The following is an 18,412-nucleotide window of genomic DNA, read 5'->3' as shown; positions in this document are numbered from 1 at the left end:
TGCTACTCAGGAGGCTGAGGTGGGAAGATCGCTTATGACCGGGAGATCGAGGCTGCAGTGAGCTGTGATCATGCCACTGCACTCTGGCCTGGGTGACAGAGCGAGATCCCATATCACAAAAATAAAAAAATAAAGAAAATAAAAAATAAAATTAGCTGGGCATGATGGCACACACCTGTAGTCTCAGTTATTCAGGAAGCTGAGGTGGATGGATAGCTTGCACCCAGGAGATCAAGACTGCAGTGAGCCATGACTGCACCACTGCACTCCAGCATGGGTGACAGAGTGAGACCCTGTCTCAAAATTTTAAAAAGAGGCCGGGCTTGGTGGCTCATGCTTGTAATCCCAGCACTTTGGGAAGCCAAGGTGGGAGAATCACTTGAGGTTAGGAGTTCGAGACCAGCTGGCCAACATGGTGAAACCTCGTCTCTACTGAAAATACAAAAATTAGCTGAGCTTGGTGGCACACACCTGTAATCCCAGCTACTCAGGAGGATGAGGCAGGAGAAATGCTTGAACCTGGGAAGCTGAGGTTGCAGTGAGCCAAGATCGCGCCACCGCACTCCAGCCTGGGCAACAGAGAGAGACTGTATCTCAAAATTAATTAATTAATTAATTTTAAAAAATCACTGGATTACTTCATTGTCTTACAAACAAAGCTTGCTAATTCTGATTCTTTATTTTCAAATTCATATTATTGCTTTTGTCCTTACCTTTATTTTAGGGGAAATCACTATGAATTGGAAACCCATAAGAATTTGAGAAGACAATAAAACTATATAAATAAAAGGACAAATATTTCATTTATTTGATCTAAACATTCAGCAATTTCAGTCATGTACAACTAGCTATAATCACAGAAGTAATTACTGAGACTGAGAAGAAATAAAATCAGCCAAAAGCAGTAGAGGCATGCTGTTAATTTCTTATTTTTCTACCCTAATAAATTGGAGCAGGGAGGAGTACCATTAATAGCCAAGAAACATAGATATGGCAAGAAAAACAAAGAAGAGACATGAAAGAAAAAAATGAAGGGGATTAGAATAGCAGCAAGTGGGATCAGGCCTTCAAGTGAAAATGGATAAGCAGCAGACACATTAAGGAGGAAAGAGACATACAATGAACAGAAGTGGCCAGAAAAGAAAAAAAATGTTAAACAAACTATCCAAAAGTGTGGGGTAATTCACTAAAAGGACAAGCCAAGCCCTCAAAACTAAATAATTAAATAACTCTTATTAGGGTATTACTATGCCATATTAAAGCACACCAACAACACAGGAATCTGGGCACATTTGGTAGGAAAGAAAAGAGCCATGCATACTTTTAGTAAACATAAATGACTCTATATAGTACAACTGTCATAAGCAAAAACTCAGAGTGACAAAGAAAAGATTCAAATATAGGTGATTCTTATCAAGGCAAAAACAAGTATTTTATACATCTTAGCAAAAAATTTTATAAAAGTTGGATCCAAAAAAAGTCCTGGCAATTAATGGGTACTTAATTAAGTAGAAATATCAATCATCCAGATATCTGTGACTTTTCCAAGTGTTACCCAAAAAGAGAATGGGGTCACATGAAATGTATTATCATCACTTTAGTCGAATTCTCTAACAATTTTTACTTACCAGGGGGAAGATCATCAACTTTTGCTAGGTCATTCTCTTCTATTCCAGGCATCCCTGCATCACCACCTCTTTTGATTTGTTCTGCCCAAGTAACAAAAAGATAGAATTCTATCGTTTTTCTTACATAATTTGAAAATGTTTTGAAGGAATGTAACAATCAGTTTCTAAAAGTAATAGGCTACATCAACTGAACATCTTTACATCTTGCTTTGGACATAGCTGTAACTCTAAAATAACTTACTCTTTTTTCTCTTCTATCAAACAATCCAAATTTGAAACAATGCAGACACTTAATCATGTGTGAACTAAAATCAAACAATTTTCTTTATGATTGAAAATATTCACTTCAAAATGGGAAGAAAAAGTCAATATCCTATTAATACAAAACAGAAGAATAATAACAATAATACCTTTCCCATGTGGAATATGATTGCTTGGGGGTTCTTCATTCTTATCTGCAACATTCTCAGCTACTTTTGGAATATTTTTAGGTACTACTTGATTGTTTATATCCAATTCTTTTCCATCATTTGATTGAATCTTGTGGGTCTCTTGCTGTTAGATAAAATTTGGTAATAATATTTTTCAGTTCAAATTGTTAAACCACCGACACAACTATTAATTAAATGTTCTGAAACAGTTCATCTTGTAAAACATATACCATGGGTTCAAATAATGAACAATTGGAGATGCAGGATACATTATTTTCTGTGTGATTTTTATACCTGATAAAAAGTCAAAGAATAACACTTTTGAAAATCTCTAGCTACAGTAAATGAATGATTTGGTAGGCAGAGGTGACTCTGCTTGGCTATGCTGAGGTGTGTGATTCTGCAAGACAGCCTGCTGAATACTATAGGTTACCCTAATGGCCTAAAATTGGGCATCTTCCTGGGTGCTATGGGCAGGGTGGGTTCTCTGTAAGCATATGTTAGAACCAAGCAGGATGGCAGTAAGGAGGAGACTGGTACACAGGTGCCTCTTCAAGAGCAAGGGTGAAAAACAGGCAATCTTCTTCCTAAGTGTGCTGGCCACCGAAACACAGCAAGTAGTGGCAGGACAATAAACAGGTCAGTGCTTCCTCCAACCTGTTCCTAACCTAGCATCTTCTTGGAAATGTGAATCTTCAGGTACATGGTTAGGCCTAACTCAATTCTCTTGGTGGACCAGTATTAAGTTTGCCTCCATGGAAAATTGGGAGCAGCAAAGATTCAAGTACACAAGCTTGGGATGCCGTATATAGGTTCCTCTAGTCAACATTTAATGCATCTATAAATGCTTTGTAAACTCTAATGCAGTATGAAATATAATTCTTAGTAATGTTATAAAAATAGTACGAAAAATCTATATGGAATCTAGAAAAACAAGAGCCAAATATATATTTTTTATTATTTATTTCTGAGACGGAGTCTTGCTTTGTCGCCCAGGCTGGAGTGCAGTGGCGCGATCTCGGCTCACTCCAAGCTCCGCCTCCCAGGTTCATGCCATTCTCCTGCCTTAGCCTCCCGAGTAACTGGGACTACAGGTGCCCACCACCACACCCGGCTAATTTTTTGTATTTTTAGTAGAGACGGGGTTTCACTGTGTTAGCCAGGATGGTCTCGATCTCCTGACCTCGTCATCTGCCCACCTCGGCCTCCCAAGGTGCTGGGATTACAGGCGTGAGCCACCGTACCCGGCCACAACAGCCAAATCTTAAGAGTGTGTCACAATAAAGGAGAAAGAGTACTCTGACAATTAGGTGTAAGTATTCCAGTGTCCTGGCAGGTAAAATCAACAATAAATATTTGCATCGTGTCTCATAGTTTCCAAATTGCCTTCATAGCTGTCCTCTAGTAGAAATAAAATTAATAGTTTTGAGAAAAACAAAACTGAGGTATTAAAAACTTAAGCAGTTTGGGCCAGGCACGGCGGCTCATGCCTGTAATCCCAGCACTTCGGGAGGCCGAGGTGGGCGGATCACGAGGTCAGGAGATAGAGACCATCCTGGCTAACACGGTAAAACCCCGACTCTACTAAAAAATACAAAAAATTAGCCGGGTGTGGTGGCGGGTGCCTGTAGTCCTAGTTACTTGGGAGCCTGAGGCAGGAGAATGGCGTAAACCCGGGAGGCGGAGCTTGCAGTGAGCCAAGATGGCACCACTGCACTCCAGCCTGGGCAACAGTGCAACACTCCATTAAAAAGAAAAAGTTAAGTAGTTTGGGCCAGGCACGGTGGTTCATGCCTGTAATCCCACCACTTTGGGAGGCAGAGGCGGGTGGATCATGAAGTCAGGAGTTCAAAATCAGCCGGACCAACATGGCGAAACCCCGTCTCTACTAAAAATACAAAAATTAGTCGGGCATGGTGGCGCATGCTTGTAATCCCAGCTACTCAGGAGGCTGAGGCAGGAGAATCTCTTGAACCCGGGAGGCAGAGGTTGCAGTGAGCCGAGATCGGGCCACTGTACTCCAGCCTAGGTGACAAAGCAAGACTCTGTCTCAGAAAAAAAAAAAAAAAAAAATTAAGCAGTTTGTCCAAAGTCACAAAACTAGAGAATTGTGAAGAAGGAATTCTAACCACAGTCTTTCTGACTCCGAATCCCACATTTCCTGTAAGTTGGTAAGCTATAATCAATTCTGATAGTTTAATCATTGATGAATGAAATGATAAACTGAAATTTTTGAACATGTCAATATAAACACCAAGGGTGAGAAAATCCATGAGGTACAACCTGAGCAGCCAGCTTGCATCTCTGTGCATCTTCACTATAATGCTATCTCATAAGGCTATTGCTATAGTACTCTTCACTCTTTTCCAGATGTGGATAAGAAAAATATTGAACAAAATTAAAAGTCAACAAGCTACTGTTCAAAAATACTTTTCCATTGAAAATAGTTAACAAAGATGTTGTATCTTTAATGTACTATTGACAGTACCTTTCTATGAATGGACAATATTAATATTAATAAAATAAGATGCTTTTCTAGATGTAATGTTTGTGATTTGGTTAGTGGGCCTCCTGATGGTTTTTAAAATAAACTTCTTATTCTGAAATAATTTTAGATTTACAGAAAAGTAATCACCCCTTACTCAGTTTTCCCTAATGTTAAAATCCTGTTAACCTACCATCCATAATTACCATGATACATTTGCAAAACTAAAAAAGAAAATCAGTATATTATTAGTACCTAAACTCCAGACTTACTTAGATTTCACCAGTTTTTCCACTAAGTCCTTTTTCTGTTTCAGGATCCAATTCAGGATACTACACTGCATTTATTTTAATTTTTTAATTTTTTAATTTTTGAGATGGAGTCTCGTTCTGCTGTCAGGCTGGAGTGCAGTGGTGCAGTACTGGCTCACTGCAACCCCCACATCCCCAGTTCAAAGGATTCTCCTGCCTCAGCCTCCTGAGTAGCCGGGATTACAGGTGCCAGCCACCATGCCCGGATAACTTTTTGTATTTTTAGTAGAGATGGGGTTTCACCATGTTGGCCAGGTTGGTCTCGAACTCCTGACCTCGTGATCCACCCACTTTGGCCTCCCAAAGTGGTGGGATTACAGGCGTGAGCCACCGCCCCCAGCTACTACACTGCATTTAAGTCCTTAGGTCTCCTTAGTCTTCTCTGGGCTATGAGAGTTTCTCTGCCCTTACAGCATGAACGCAGTAAACAAATAAGCATGGCTGTGTCTCAATAAAATTTTATGTATGAACACCAAAATATAAATTTCTTATAATTTTCCCAAGTACTAAGATAATTTTTTCTTGATTTTTTTCAACCATTTGAAAATGTGAAAACCACTTTTGGCCTCTAAACAGTACAAAAGCAGGCAGCAAGCTGAATTCAGCCTGCGGGCTATAGTTTGCTGACTTCTTTTCCAGAGTCATTTCTATGATAGACATGTGGCTGGTTAATTAATTTTAAAATTAATAAAATAGATAAATCCCTGAATACAATTTATGCTTATTTCATATAGCTAACATTGGATTTGTCTCTATGAAAACTCAAATTGCACAGAACCAACTTGCTATAGTAGTTAAAGTACAGGAAATGAAGGGTGGGGAGTAGAATTAGGTAGCTGATCTAGAGGGTAAGGGCTGATGTGCTACCCAGAAAGGAGAAGTTCTCTGGGCACCTCAATTCCTGCCATGCCTTGTTCCATTCAGGGTAGGATAATGGCAAGGAAGAATTGGAGAAGCATTAGTTAATTAATAACATAAAAATAGCCTAGTATAGAAGAACAGAAAGAGAATTACACTGGCTTGGAAAAAAAGGGAAAGCTCTCATCTGTATTCCTTAAGAGAATAGAAGAGAGCGGCCGGGCGTGGTGCCTCACGCCTGTAATCCCAGCACTTTGGGAGGCTGAGGCGGGCAGATCACGAGGTCGGGAGATCGAGATCATCCTGGCTAACATGGTGAAACCCCGTCTCTACTAAAAATACAAAAAATTAGCTGGGCGTGGTGGCGGGTGCCTGTAGTCCCAGCTACTCGGAAGGCTGAGGCAGGAGAATGGCGTGAACCTGGGAGGTGGAACTTGCAGTGAGCTGAGATCACGCCACTGCACTCCAGCCTGGGCGACAGAGTGAGACGCCATCTCAAAAAAAAAAAAGAGAATAGAAGAGAGCAAACTTATCCCATTATTTATATACTATGCTTATAATGACACAATTGCAACAGCAAACCTCTCTTCCCCTTCCTTTTGTGTTCCATTATGTTCTTTTGACCCTCCAGTGTCTCAATAATACCTTTTGGTTGCCCTCAATGCCTCTACTATGGTAGCTCACTCAGGCCTGCCTTTGTCCACCAATCCATCCTTAAACACCTCTTCAAAGTGGACTGCAGATAGGCAGCAGGTATTCCACTTTGTAGATTCAAAAAATGAAATGGAGAAAGAAATGACACCCTCTATATCCTACTATAAAATTGTGAAAAAGCTAAGAATGAAAACCTGATATCCTTAACTTCTAGTCCTTTACTTGAGATGCTACCAAAGAGCAAAACAAATACTTTTCACTATTAAATCTTTTTTTCCTTTAAATCACAAGAGTTCATAAAAATCATGCCTGGTCAGGTAAGATTACAGGGTATAAAAAAATGAATTGGCCTGGCGCGGTGGCTCACGCCTGTAATCTCAGCACTTTGGAAGGCCAAGGTGGGCGGATCACAAGGTCAGGAGATCGAGACCATCCTGGCAAACATGGTGAAACCCCGTCTCTACTAAAAATACAAAAAATTAGCTGGGCGTGGTGGCAGGTGCCTGTAGTCCAAGCTACTCGGGAGGCTGAGGCAGGAGAATGGCATGAACCCAGGAGGCGGGGCTGGCAGTGAGCCGAGATCACGCCACTGCACTCTAGCTGGGCGACAGAACGAGACTCCATCACAAAAAAAAAAAAAAAAAAAATGAATCATGTCCTTAATAATTAGTAATCTTCAGACAATTTCCTCTATTGCTAAAAGAATCTTCATAATACATATTAACTTAAAATGAATTAATAAAAGAATTTGCCCCCCCCCCCCAAAAAGTATGAATCAAATTGGTTGTAGTGGCTAGTGTCTCATTTCTGTGCTTTAGGAAAGGGTGTCAGAATAACAGAGACTGATGATAAAGGAAAAAGTGTTTCTTTTTTTTCTATTTCTCAAATGTATAAAAAAGGAAGTAGTTGATTTTCAGTAAAAAAGTTGCCCACTTTACAATCTGAGAAATATATTAACAACAAAAATTATTTTTTTAAAAAGATGGATATTTTGGTTCAAAATTAATTTAAAAAAAAATTTTTTTTTTTTTTTTTGAAATGGAGTCTCACTCTGTTGCCCAGGCTGGAGTGCAGTGGTGTGATCTTGGCTCACTGTAACCTCCTCCGTCTCCCAGGCTCAAGTGGTTCTCCTGCCTCAGCCTCCTGAGTAGCTGAGATTACAGGCATACACCACCAGGCCTGGCTATATTTTGTATTTTTAGTAGAGATGGGGTTTCCCCATGTTGGCCAGGGTGATCTTGAACTCCTGACCTCGAGTGAGCCGCCCGCCTCAGCCTCCCAAAGTGCTGGGATTACAGGCGTGAACCACCGTGCCCGACCAGTTTTAAGAATTAAGATTATATTTTTGCAAATGTTTAATTTACTCAGAAATAAAGCCATTGTAAATCACTTTTGGAATTAGGCTGGCTGGAAAACTTAAAATATAATGTTTTGTGACAAAATTACAATTTTAATTTCTAAATTACCATGATTTATAACAAAAATATTTGGATTTAAGTATATTTTTAAAATTTACCTTTTGTTCCTGTAAAAACTGGTCTGCTAACTTTTTAATATTTTCTTCATGCTGTGCTCTCAATTCCTTGATCTGCTGTCCACACTGAAAACTAAATTACAAAGTCATTCTTTTAGATTATATTATCTTGGATTGGATTCTCAAAGTTGTCCAGAAGTTGACACATACATAAGAAAGATAAAACACTCAGTTAGCAGGGGAGAGTGGGCTGGAAAAAACAGAGCATACAAATAGCTCACAATCAAAACTTTTAAAATACTTGAACTTGTAATAGGAGGTAGATAATACTGATAAAGCTAATTGAGAAAACAGAAATTACAAAGATAAAAACAATTCTTTTCCTATTATTTCCATAAATTGCATCTATTAAAAAAACTTTCAAAACCAACTTCAATCACAGAAGAGAAAAATACTATAGAAGAGAAAACTGTGAGACCAATTTATAGTAACAGATGAGGAAAGCTAGAATTATGAGAGTTGATAAGGAGTGGCAGCAGAAGATTCATCCAATAGTTAGTAGTTTAAACACTGTAATAAAAGGCTAAACCATAGAATACTAGGAATGAAAGAAACTAATAAAGAAGATAGACTGGTGCCATCAGGAGAAAGTGAACAGCAGCAAAACAGATAAAGATGGTGACTTTCTGCTAGCCAAGTAGTCAAAGGATACACATACACCAATCATGCAAAAAGAAACAGTTAACACATATATAGAAAAATGTTAACTTTCACCATTATAAAATGCAAATTAAACTTCCTATATGTGGCTAGGCAGGGTGGCTCACACCTGCAATCCCAGCACTTTGGGAGGCTGAGGCAAGCAGATCACTGGAGGCCAGGAGTTCGAGATCAGTCTGGCCAACACAATGACACCCTGTCTCTACTAAAGATACAAAAAATTTAGCCAGGCATGGTGGTACATGCCTGTGGTCCCAGCTACTCAGGAGGCTGAGGCATGAGAATAGCTTAAACCCAGGAGGCGGAGGTTGCAGTGAGCTGAGATTGTGCCACTGCACTCCCAGCCTGGGCGTCAGAGACAGACTCAGTCTCAAAAAAAGAAAAACACAAAACACAAAACAAAAAAACCCACCAACTTCCTACATGTATATATATATAGTAGTATCTTATTCCTATACTAACAAAATTAAATTAGAATTAAAACCAAATTTGGTAGGGCTATGGGGAAATGTCTACATTATAAATGAGTACAATCATTTTAGAAAGCAACCTTTCATCTATGCTGTAAAAGCAACAAAATTGGTAAAGCATTCTTTTAGAGGAATTCTACATTTGAGAAAATATACTACTGAAATAACAAAGGGAGGGGAAATCTTTATTTTTTTATTTATTTTTGAGACAAGGTTTCATTCTGTTGCCCAGACTGGAGTGCAGGCATGATTATGGTTCACTGTAGCCTCAACCTCCCGGGCTCAAGCAATCCTCCCACTTCTGCCTCCCAAGTAGCTGGGACCACAGGTGTATGCCAGCATACCCAGCTAGTTTTGGGAAATCTTTTTTGCATAGACATTTTTATAGCTGTGATAGTCTTTTTTTTTTTTTTTTTTTCAGATGGAGTTTCGCTCTTGTCACCCTGGCTGGAGTGCAATGGCGCGATCTCGGCTCACTACAACCTCTGCCTCCCAGGTTCAAGCAATTCTCCTGCTCAGCCTCCCAAGTAGCTGGGATTACAGGCATGCACCATCAGGCCCAGCTAATTTTTTCTATTTTTAGTAGAAATGGGGTTTCTCCATGTTGGTCAGGCTGGTCTTGAACTCCCGACCTCAGGTGATCCACCCGCCTCAGCCTCCCAAAGTGCTGGGATTACAGGCGTGAGCCACTGCACCCAGCTTTTTTTTTTTTTTTTTTTTTTAAAGAGACAAGTTCTTCACACCTGTAATCCCAGCACTTTGGGAGGCCGAGGCAGGTGGATCACGAGGTCAGGAGATCGAGACCATCCTGGCTAATATGGTGAAAGCCCGTCTCTACTAAAAATACAAAAAATTAGCCAGGCGTGGTGGCGGGCACCCGTGGTCCCAGCTACTCGGGAGGCTGAGGCAGGAGAATGGTGTGAACCCGGGAGGCAGAGCTTGCAGTGAGCTGAGATCGCGCCACTGCATTCCAGCCTGGGCGACAGAGCGAGAGACGCGAGAGACTCCATCTCAAAAAAAAAAAAAAAAAAAAAGACAAGTTCTCACCCTGTTGCCCAGACTACAGTGTAGTGGCATCATCATGGCTCACTGCAGCCTCAATCTCCTGGACTCAAGCGATCCTCCCACCTCAGCCTCCCAAGCAGCTAGGACTACAGGCATACGCCATCATGCCCAGCTAATTTTTAAAAATTTTTTGTAGAGACAGAGGTCTCACTATGTTGCCTAGGCTGGTCTTTTAACTTCTGGGCTCAGATGATTCTCCAGTCTCAGCCTCCCAAAGTGTTAGGATTACAGGTGTGAACCACCATAACCTAGCCTGTGATAGTCTTAAAGTGAGAAAAGGAAAACTCCTACTGTGGTCCCACAATTGGAAGAGACTAAAGAAGTTTTGGTACATTAATATGCTAGAATAATATATTACCTCTACATACGTTAAATCTTTAATCCTACAGACATGCAGAAAAATAATACTGTTACGTTAAAATACATATATTTAAGTAAATGTACAATGATAACCTACAAGAGTAAGAAGTCAGAAATGGACACAAAATGCTTTAAAATATGGCAAATCTTTCTAACTTTTGGTGTACAAATCTAAAAAATATCTTTTACCGTAAAATTGATTACAAATATAATAAAAGTTTTAAGGCGTGATTGCTAGAAAGGCCTGTAAGAGGATCCCCAACCTCATCACCAAGTGTAGAGGTATCAGCAAGAGGGCTGACATGCAGAGCAGGAAGAGCAGCCGGCACTCAGTCCCTCAGCTCTACTGGGAACATCTCCCAGTGCTGGTTTCATCTTCTGGATGTCCGTCAAAAAGAATCACAAATCTTCTTTCCATCTTTGCCACATCTAATAAAACTCAGAGCTTGTAAGATTTTCTGTCTCACAATGAATTCTACAACATACACAAACTCAACATGCCCTCTAAGAGATACTTCATGCTGTTTAATTTATCAAAATAAAAGAGTCTGGATTTCAAAGAGCAAAAGAAAGATAATAGAAAAGGAATTTAAAAGGCTTAACAAAATGAAAGAAGAGAAAAAAAGGGAAACAAAAGTCAGAGAGAAAGAAATGAACTGAGCCCAAAAGCTGGACAAATATTTTAGATTCATAAACATATGTTGCATGTAACATCTTACCTTTCATATTCTAACCTCTTCACAAGGTAAGTATTGTTCTTCCTATAGTCCTGAAGCTGGTCTTCTTGTCGAAGAAATTCCTGACGAAGCTCAGCAAGTTGCTCTATCCACCCAAGGTAAGAACCAAAGGAATCAAGTTCACTCATTGTAATGCTTCCTATTCAGAAGCTATGGGATGTTTTTTTAATTATACATAATTCTCAATTTCTTTAGTAATATTCCCAGGAAATTAAATTATATAACAAACACCACATTTAATAGCCTTTTGTAACACATTCATGGTCAATAAAATTTATTCATTTATTTATTTGAGATAGGGTCTTGCTCTGTCACTCAGGTTAGAGTGCAGTGGTGCAATCTTGGCTCACTGCAACCTGCACCTCCTGAGCTCAAGTGATCCTCTCACCTCAACCTCCCAGACAGCTGAGACTACAGGTGTGCAACATCACATCCGGTTAATTTTTGTATTTTTAGTAGATATGGGTTAGCCATGTTGCCCAGGCTGGTCTCAAACTTGTGGGCTCAAGCAATCTGGCCACCACAGCCTCCCAAAGTGCTGGGATTAAAGGCATAAGCCACCATGCCTGACCGGTAACATTTATTTTTTTAAAAATATAGCTTCAGTGGCTTTCACATCAACCCAAAATATTCTTTAAATTACACATCGTTACACTTTGTATAGACTCATGCTAAGCTGTGGAGACAATACAAAAAACTACCTATCTCTTCAAATCTATCTGCTTTATTAAAGTAGGAAAAAAGTACTATGGGTACAAATTTTAAGTTTTCTTTCTCATTTTAAATCACATTCGACTACCAACATAGGTGCCAATCACTTTAGATACATTTCTAGTTCGGCTATGGATGGTAGCTCTACATATCCCAAAATTCCATTTTCAAAGCTCATAATTTCTGGACTAGGACTGAATTTTTTTAGTGGAAATGAATCACGTGAAATTCCAAACTGGATAGTAAATTATAACCTGGCCAAACACTTGTTTGTAAATGTTTAATCCATAATCACCAGCCACACATGTTCTAGATTTCATTCCCTCATGATCTAAGCCTACAGACAAAAGAAATGCAGGCAGAAAAGAGTGAATGTTAATTTCACAGATAGGTGATTTTAAAAACAGCTAACAGCCTTAGCAGTTAAGCAAAAGTAGTATTAAGATAATTTTTAGAAATGAAAACAGGGGCCTATACTGTATAAGCAACAGCTATTAAGATTAAAATATAACATCTAGCCATAATGTACCAATACTATAACATCTATTTTTTACAGAAGGGTTACAGAATTAGTCTTATTCCTCTAAAAGCACTCCAAAAATACTTGGGAGATATATATACAGCCACTTTCCTGAGTAAAAAGGGAGATATAGATATATATGTGTATTTATAGAGATGGTCTCACTATTTTGCCCAGGCTGGTCTCGAACTCCTGAGCTCAAGCGAACCTTCTGCCTAAATCTCCCAAAGTGCTGGGATTACAGACGTGAGCCACCATGCCTGGCTGTTTTTAAAAAGCAGATGTTGGGGCTGGGCGTGGTGGCTCATGCCTGTAATCCCAACACTTTGGGAGGTGGAGGCGGGTGGATCGCCTGAGGTCAGGAGTTCGAGACCAGCCTGGCCAACATGGTAAAACCATGTCTCTACTAAAAATACAAAAATTAACTAAGCATGGTGGTCTGAGCCTGTAATCCCAGCTACTTGGGAGGCTGAGGCAGGAGAATCACTTGAACTCAGAAGGTGGAGCTTACAGTGAGCTGAGATTACGCCACTGTGCACTCTAGCCTGAGTGACAGAGCGAGACAAAAAAAAAAAAGCAGATGTTGGCTGGGCACGGTGGCTCACACCTGTAATACCAGCACTCTGGGGGGCCGAGAAGGGTGGATCACATGAGGCCAGGAGTTCGAGACCAGCCTCGCCAACAAGCTGAAATCCCATCTCTACTAAAAATACAAAAATTAGCCAGGTGTGGTGGCGCATGCCTGTAATCCCAGCTACTCAGGAAGCTGAGGCAGGAGAATCACTTGAACCTGAGTGGCGGAGGTTACAGCAAACCGAGATCATGCCACTGCACTCCAGCCTGGACAACAGAGCGAGAATCCATCTCAAAAAAAAAAAAAAACTATAAATAAAAAAATAAAAATAAAAAGCAGATGTTTTTAAACAGCAGATGTAAACATATAATTGCATCCATGCAAAAAAAAAAGACTAGAATAAAAATATATCAAAGTGCTATCAGTGAATGTGTTTGACAGTAGGATTTTGAATATATACTTTTTTTCTATACTTTCTAAATTTTATTGTGGAATTATAACTGTGGCAATAACGAAGAATAAAAATTTAAGTCACATAAACATCTGCTGAGACACATAATGTTTAACAATATGCATAATAACTTGTATAATAATCAAGTATGAAAAAAATCAATGATTCATATAAAATATTTGTAGTTAACCATTATCTTTGCATATTCAAGCCACATTTTAAATTTCTTTTTTTTTTTTTTGAGACAGAGTCTCTAGCTCTGTTGCCCAGGATGGAGTGCAGTGGCGCGATCTCGGCTCACTGTAACCTCTGCCTCCCAGGTTCAAGCGATTCTCCTGCCTCAGCCTCCTGAGTTGCTGGGATTACAGGCACCCACCACCATGCCCAGCTAATTTTTGTATTTTTAGTAGAGACAGGGTTTCACTGTGTTGGCCAGGCTGGTCTCGAACTCCTGACCTCGTGATCTGCCCGCCTCAGCCTCCCAAAGTGCTGGGATTACAAGCGTGAGCCACCGTGCCCAGCCAAATTTCTCTTTTTATAATATTAATTCTCCAATATGTAAACATGGTTGATTTACCCCCCATCTCAAATAAAAGTGATGGATCTGTGGTGGCCAGGTAGCCATAAAAAACCCTTTCAGCTTGTTGCCTGATCCCTGTCTCCATCTCCTAAGATACAGCAGGCCAGAGGTACCAGAAACCCTGGCCCCAGCTATGAATGCTGATTCTATAGAGACAATGAGATCACAGTAGGAAGCAGTAGCAAAAAGCCTTGTGGCCAAGGGATCGAACTAGCTAGTTCAGTAAACCTGTGCTCAGGCTGGATAGTTTCTAGAACTGAAAGCTGAATTTAAAAACTGTAACTAAAAAACAAACAAAACTTAACAACTACCAGAAAGAGACTTCAATTGGTGATCTTTAGGACTCATTCTCCTCGGGAAAAAGGGAACAAAAAGATTACAGTCCCTTCTGATTCAGGCTATGCTGTAAAATACCTGAAATAGCTTCAGAATGAACCTGAGGCTTAGTATGATTTTAAGATTCTTGGATGGCTTCTCTGTACCCCCACAAAGCTTCCCATTGATGGTATTTGAAATTCATCTATCAGGAAATAAAATTTTCCTTTGTAATTGAAGATAAAAGACTTAAAATACAATTGACAAAGAAAAATAAAACATTAATATGAGTTTTAGCCCATGTAAAATATGATTATTTCCTATTTGAATACAGAGAAAGATCATAAAGCAGGGAGGTAATTGGTGATTTCCAGTGGGTCAAAACAGAGATTTGCAAGGGGAAAAGTAAGAAGACCAGAAAGCAAAACAAAGGAGAAAGAGGATCAGGAAAAATAACTGATGGATACTAAGCTTAATACCTGGGAGATGAAATAATCTGTATAATGAAGCCCCGTGACACATGTTTACCTATCTAACAAACCTGCACATCCTGCACATGTACCCCTGAACTTAAATAAAGGTTAAAAAAAATCAATTTTACTTTTGACTGATTGGCATGTGTTTTCTTTATATGAACCCAGAGATATTCTGTCTAGCGTGGCTGCTCCAGGTCACCGTAGCAGAACTCTTAGAGTAAGTTAACACGAGTCAGGTTGATTGTACAGGACGCTCTATCTTTGAAAGCAACACCAGTTATGTTATAGAAAGACATGGCTGTACTCCCTTAGTTTAACTTCAAAAGATTAGGGATAGGTAAGAAATGGGTTGCCTGGGGCCAGCTTTAAAAAAAAAAAGAAAATTACTTCTAGAAAACTTTGACTTTGAACTTTCTTTCAGTAACAGGCATAAAAACAAGGTAAGCTAATCAAAATAAATCTGATAGTAGAATGTCAATTTATTATCTCAATGATTGAAAAAACCAACTTTCCTTTATTTCCAAGAAAATATAAACCATCTCAAGTGTCTTAGTGTCTATTAATTCTACTATAGCAGATATTAATTTCAAAGAAAACTTGCCTATAAAAGGCAAGTTTTCAAGAAGTTTGTTTCAGTAGAAATCATTCCAGTTGCAAAAGTCACATTATTGAATTTCAATTTTAAATTTTTAAATTCAAATTTAAGAGCCCAAGCTTCAAAACCAAAAGTTGTATAGCTATACATACAAATCAAGACCTTTTTCTCTGCTGAAGAGTATCATGCACAATTTCAAAATATCTCAAGATCTACTCCAACACATATGGTACAATAAAGATTTTTACTCAGTAACACAGGTTGTCATTTTTGTTGACACATACTAACAGAAGCCACAGGACTTCTTATTCAACTGATCTATTTAATAAACAGTTAATAAGCATTAAGTTACTGCTTTAATAAGCCCTAATAGTATTTCTTAACATTTAATAAGAAGTATACTTTGATAACAAGTGAAAGCATTTGTAAAAATTGCAAGTTGGAAGCAGCACTGACACTGTGGCATCTTCTGTGTCATCCTAATATATTTTGGTGAGTCAAAAAGAGAACATGGACACAGATGCAACAAAAACCCATGTGACGACCCAGAAAGCATTTCTAACAGAAAATCAAAGCTGTTCTAAATCATGGATAATAGGAAATCAACAACTTATTTTAGGGTTACAACACAAAAAACACTTCCTATTGATTGTGCTAGGTAAGGAGAAAAATTTTACTACATTACAAAGCCAGCTAAGGTTGGCTACTTCGAGAGGACAATAAAAATAGATTATCTAAGTATATCTAAAGAGGCTCAAAAGGATAATAGAATAAAGGATATTTATGAAGCTAGAGAGCATGTACTACCCACATACATAAACCTAGAGACAATGCGTGCAAAATTTTAAAATACAGTATTATAACCAAAGGGTGTGAGGGAGATGAGGATTGTTCCTCAGATCCCAAACTTCAAAGGCTAACAGCGATGGCATGAAGTAACATAAGCAGATTGTAGGGCTTTTTTTTTTTTTCCATAAAAGCTGTAGTACCTCTTTATCACTTCATCCAAGTAAAAATATGCGTGTGTATTTTTATATTTATTATTATTTATTTATTATATATTTATCTATTTTCCAGGTTTCTTTCTGTTCCCAGGGTATATAAAACCTTAAGCTTGGAGGCTCTATCCAAAGCATCCCTAGACCTGAATGAATTAATTTAGCAGATTGGACACAGTACAGAGGGAACACTTCTCATCTTTTCCCTAGAAATTTGATGGCTTCTGAAGCTACAGCTCAATTTTTTTTTGAGTATTCTCTTAAGAACATTTCATTGCATAACCTTGTCTATAGCTCAAGGTTAAGACACAGATCTCAAATTTTAACTTGGATTTATCATATATAAAGCATCATTAAATAATTTATTATATCTTAAGGCAAAAGGATAAATGTTTTACCATCAGAGGAGTTTGTTCAGAAAATTGTATTTCATTAGGCTAATTTACTATTTCTTAATTCTTCACAATTTTAGGCATTTAGTGACCTTGGTTTATCTTTAATCTGTAATTAAGGTTCTTACCCTTTAAATGATGTATGTCTGCCATCTGATACGATATGTTGTTCTGTAGTTTAACCTGAAAAAAAATTAAGTTCTCATTTTACTAAAAAATATGTAGTTTTGCTCATTTTTTTGGTTCACATTCACTTTGAGCTTGATCATAAATGCAAACAAAAAAACTCTGGTTATTTATTTATACTCTACCTCTTTCCAAAAAAAATCAGCAATAATTCTGATCTTGTAATGCTTACTTTAAATTTGCACATGAAAATTCATTTCAATTGATAAACAATGTAACAACTTTAAAAGTTTTAAAGTTTGAACTGAACATCACATAATGATTTTTTTCTAAAACTCAGAGCTATGGTCACTGTCTTCTAGGAGCCAGTACATAAGAATACTAAGAACTTAAAAGTATACGAAAACATGACTCAAAGGCTTACCAGTCAACTTAAAAATTAAAATAAGACCTTGGATAAGCCAAGACCTCGTAGACAGGGAACTAACCACTCTGTTTCAGTTATTGCTTTAGATAAGTTTGTTCTAATTGTAAAATGTAACTAAAATATCACTAAAAATACATCTCTTGTCTACCCCAAAGTAACTTTACTTTGGAAGGCACAGGCAGATTCACATTAATCAGAAGTAGCACCATGGAAAAATGATTTGTTTTTTTATACTGAGTCTCACTCTGTCGCCCAGGCTGCAGTGCAGTGGTGCGATCTCAGCTCACTGCAACCTCCGCCTCCCAGGTTCAAGATATTCTGCTGCCTCAGCCCCCAAGTAGCTGGGACTGTAGGTGTGCACCACCACACCCAGCTAATCTTTGTATTTTTAGTAGAGATGGGGTTTTACCATGTTGGCCAGGCTGGTCTCGAACTCCTGACTTCAAGTGGTCTGCCGGCCTCTGCCTCCCAAAGTGCTGGGATTACAGGCATGAGCCACCACGCCTGGCCTGAAGAATATATTTTTAAACTTTTTTTTCAGAGTCTTGCTTTGTCAACCAGGCTGGAGTACAGTGATGCAATCACGGTTCACTGCAGCCTTGACCTCCAGGGCCCAAGTCTATCCTCCTATCTCAGGCTCTCAAGTAGCTGAGACTACAGGTATGTATCATAATACCCAGTTAATTTTTAGAAATATATTTTTTTGCAGAGACAGGGTCTTGCTATGTTGCCCAGGCTGGTCTTGAACTCTTGGACTCAAGTGATTCTCCTGCTGGCCTCCCAAAGTGCTGGGATTACATGCATGAACCACCATGGCCAACCTAAACTTTTTATTTTAAAATTAATTACAGATTCACAGGAAATTGCAAAGATAGCAAAGAGAGGTCCCAGGTAACCTTCACACAATTCACATAATTTCCCACAATGGGTACATCTTATGTAACTACAGTACAACATCAAAACCAGGAAACTGACATTGGTACAATATGAATGTATAGCTCTATGTCATTTTAAAATATGTGCAGATTTGTATAACTACCATCACAATCAAGAT

At 38.7% G+C, this 18,412-nt stretch overlaps 1 protein-coding gene across 2 annotated transcripts in view; it reads right to left on the bottom strand.

Annotated features, from left to right (window-relative positions):
- GOLM2 (golgi membrane protein 2) overlaps positions 1-18,412 on the bottom strand; it is a 126,538-nt gene that overhangs the window by 74,332 nt on the left and 33,794 nt on the right. For both annotated transcript variants that reach the window (XM_009428964.5, XM_016928132.4), the window contains exons 2-6: positions 16,934-16,988; positions 11,176-11,278; positions 7,884-7,974; positions 2,039-2,183; positions 1,629-1,709 (exon numbers count right to left, since the gene is read on the bottom strand). In XM_009428964.5, the coding sequence (XP_009427239.1) occupies positions 1,629-1,709; positions 2,039-2,183; positions 7,884-7,974; positions 11,176-11,278; positions 16,934-16,988 (475 nt within the window). The remainder of the gene's footprint in view (positions 1-1,628; positions 1,710-2,038; positions 2,184-7,883; positions 7,975-11,175; positions 11,279-16,933; positions 16,989-18,412) is intronic.

The sequence above is a fragment of the Pan troglodytes genome, chromosome 16 (assembly GCF_028858775.2).
Source record: "Pan troglodytes isolate AG18354 chromosome 16, NHGRI_mPanTro3-v2.0_pri, whole genome shotgun sequence".
NCBI lineage: Eukaryota > Metazoa > Chordata > Mammalia > Primates > Hominidae > Pan > Pan troglodytes.
The sequence above is the reverse complement of the archived record's forward strand: the minus strand, read 5'-3'. Positions and strand labels throughout refer to the sequence as shown.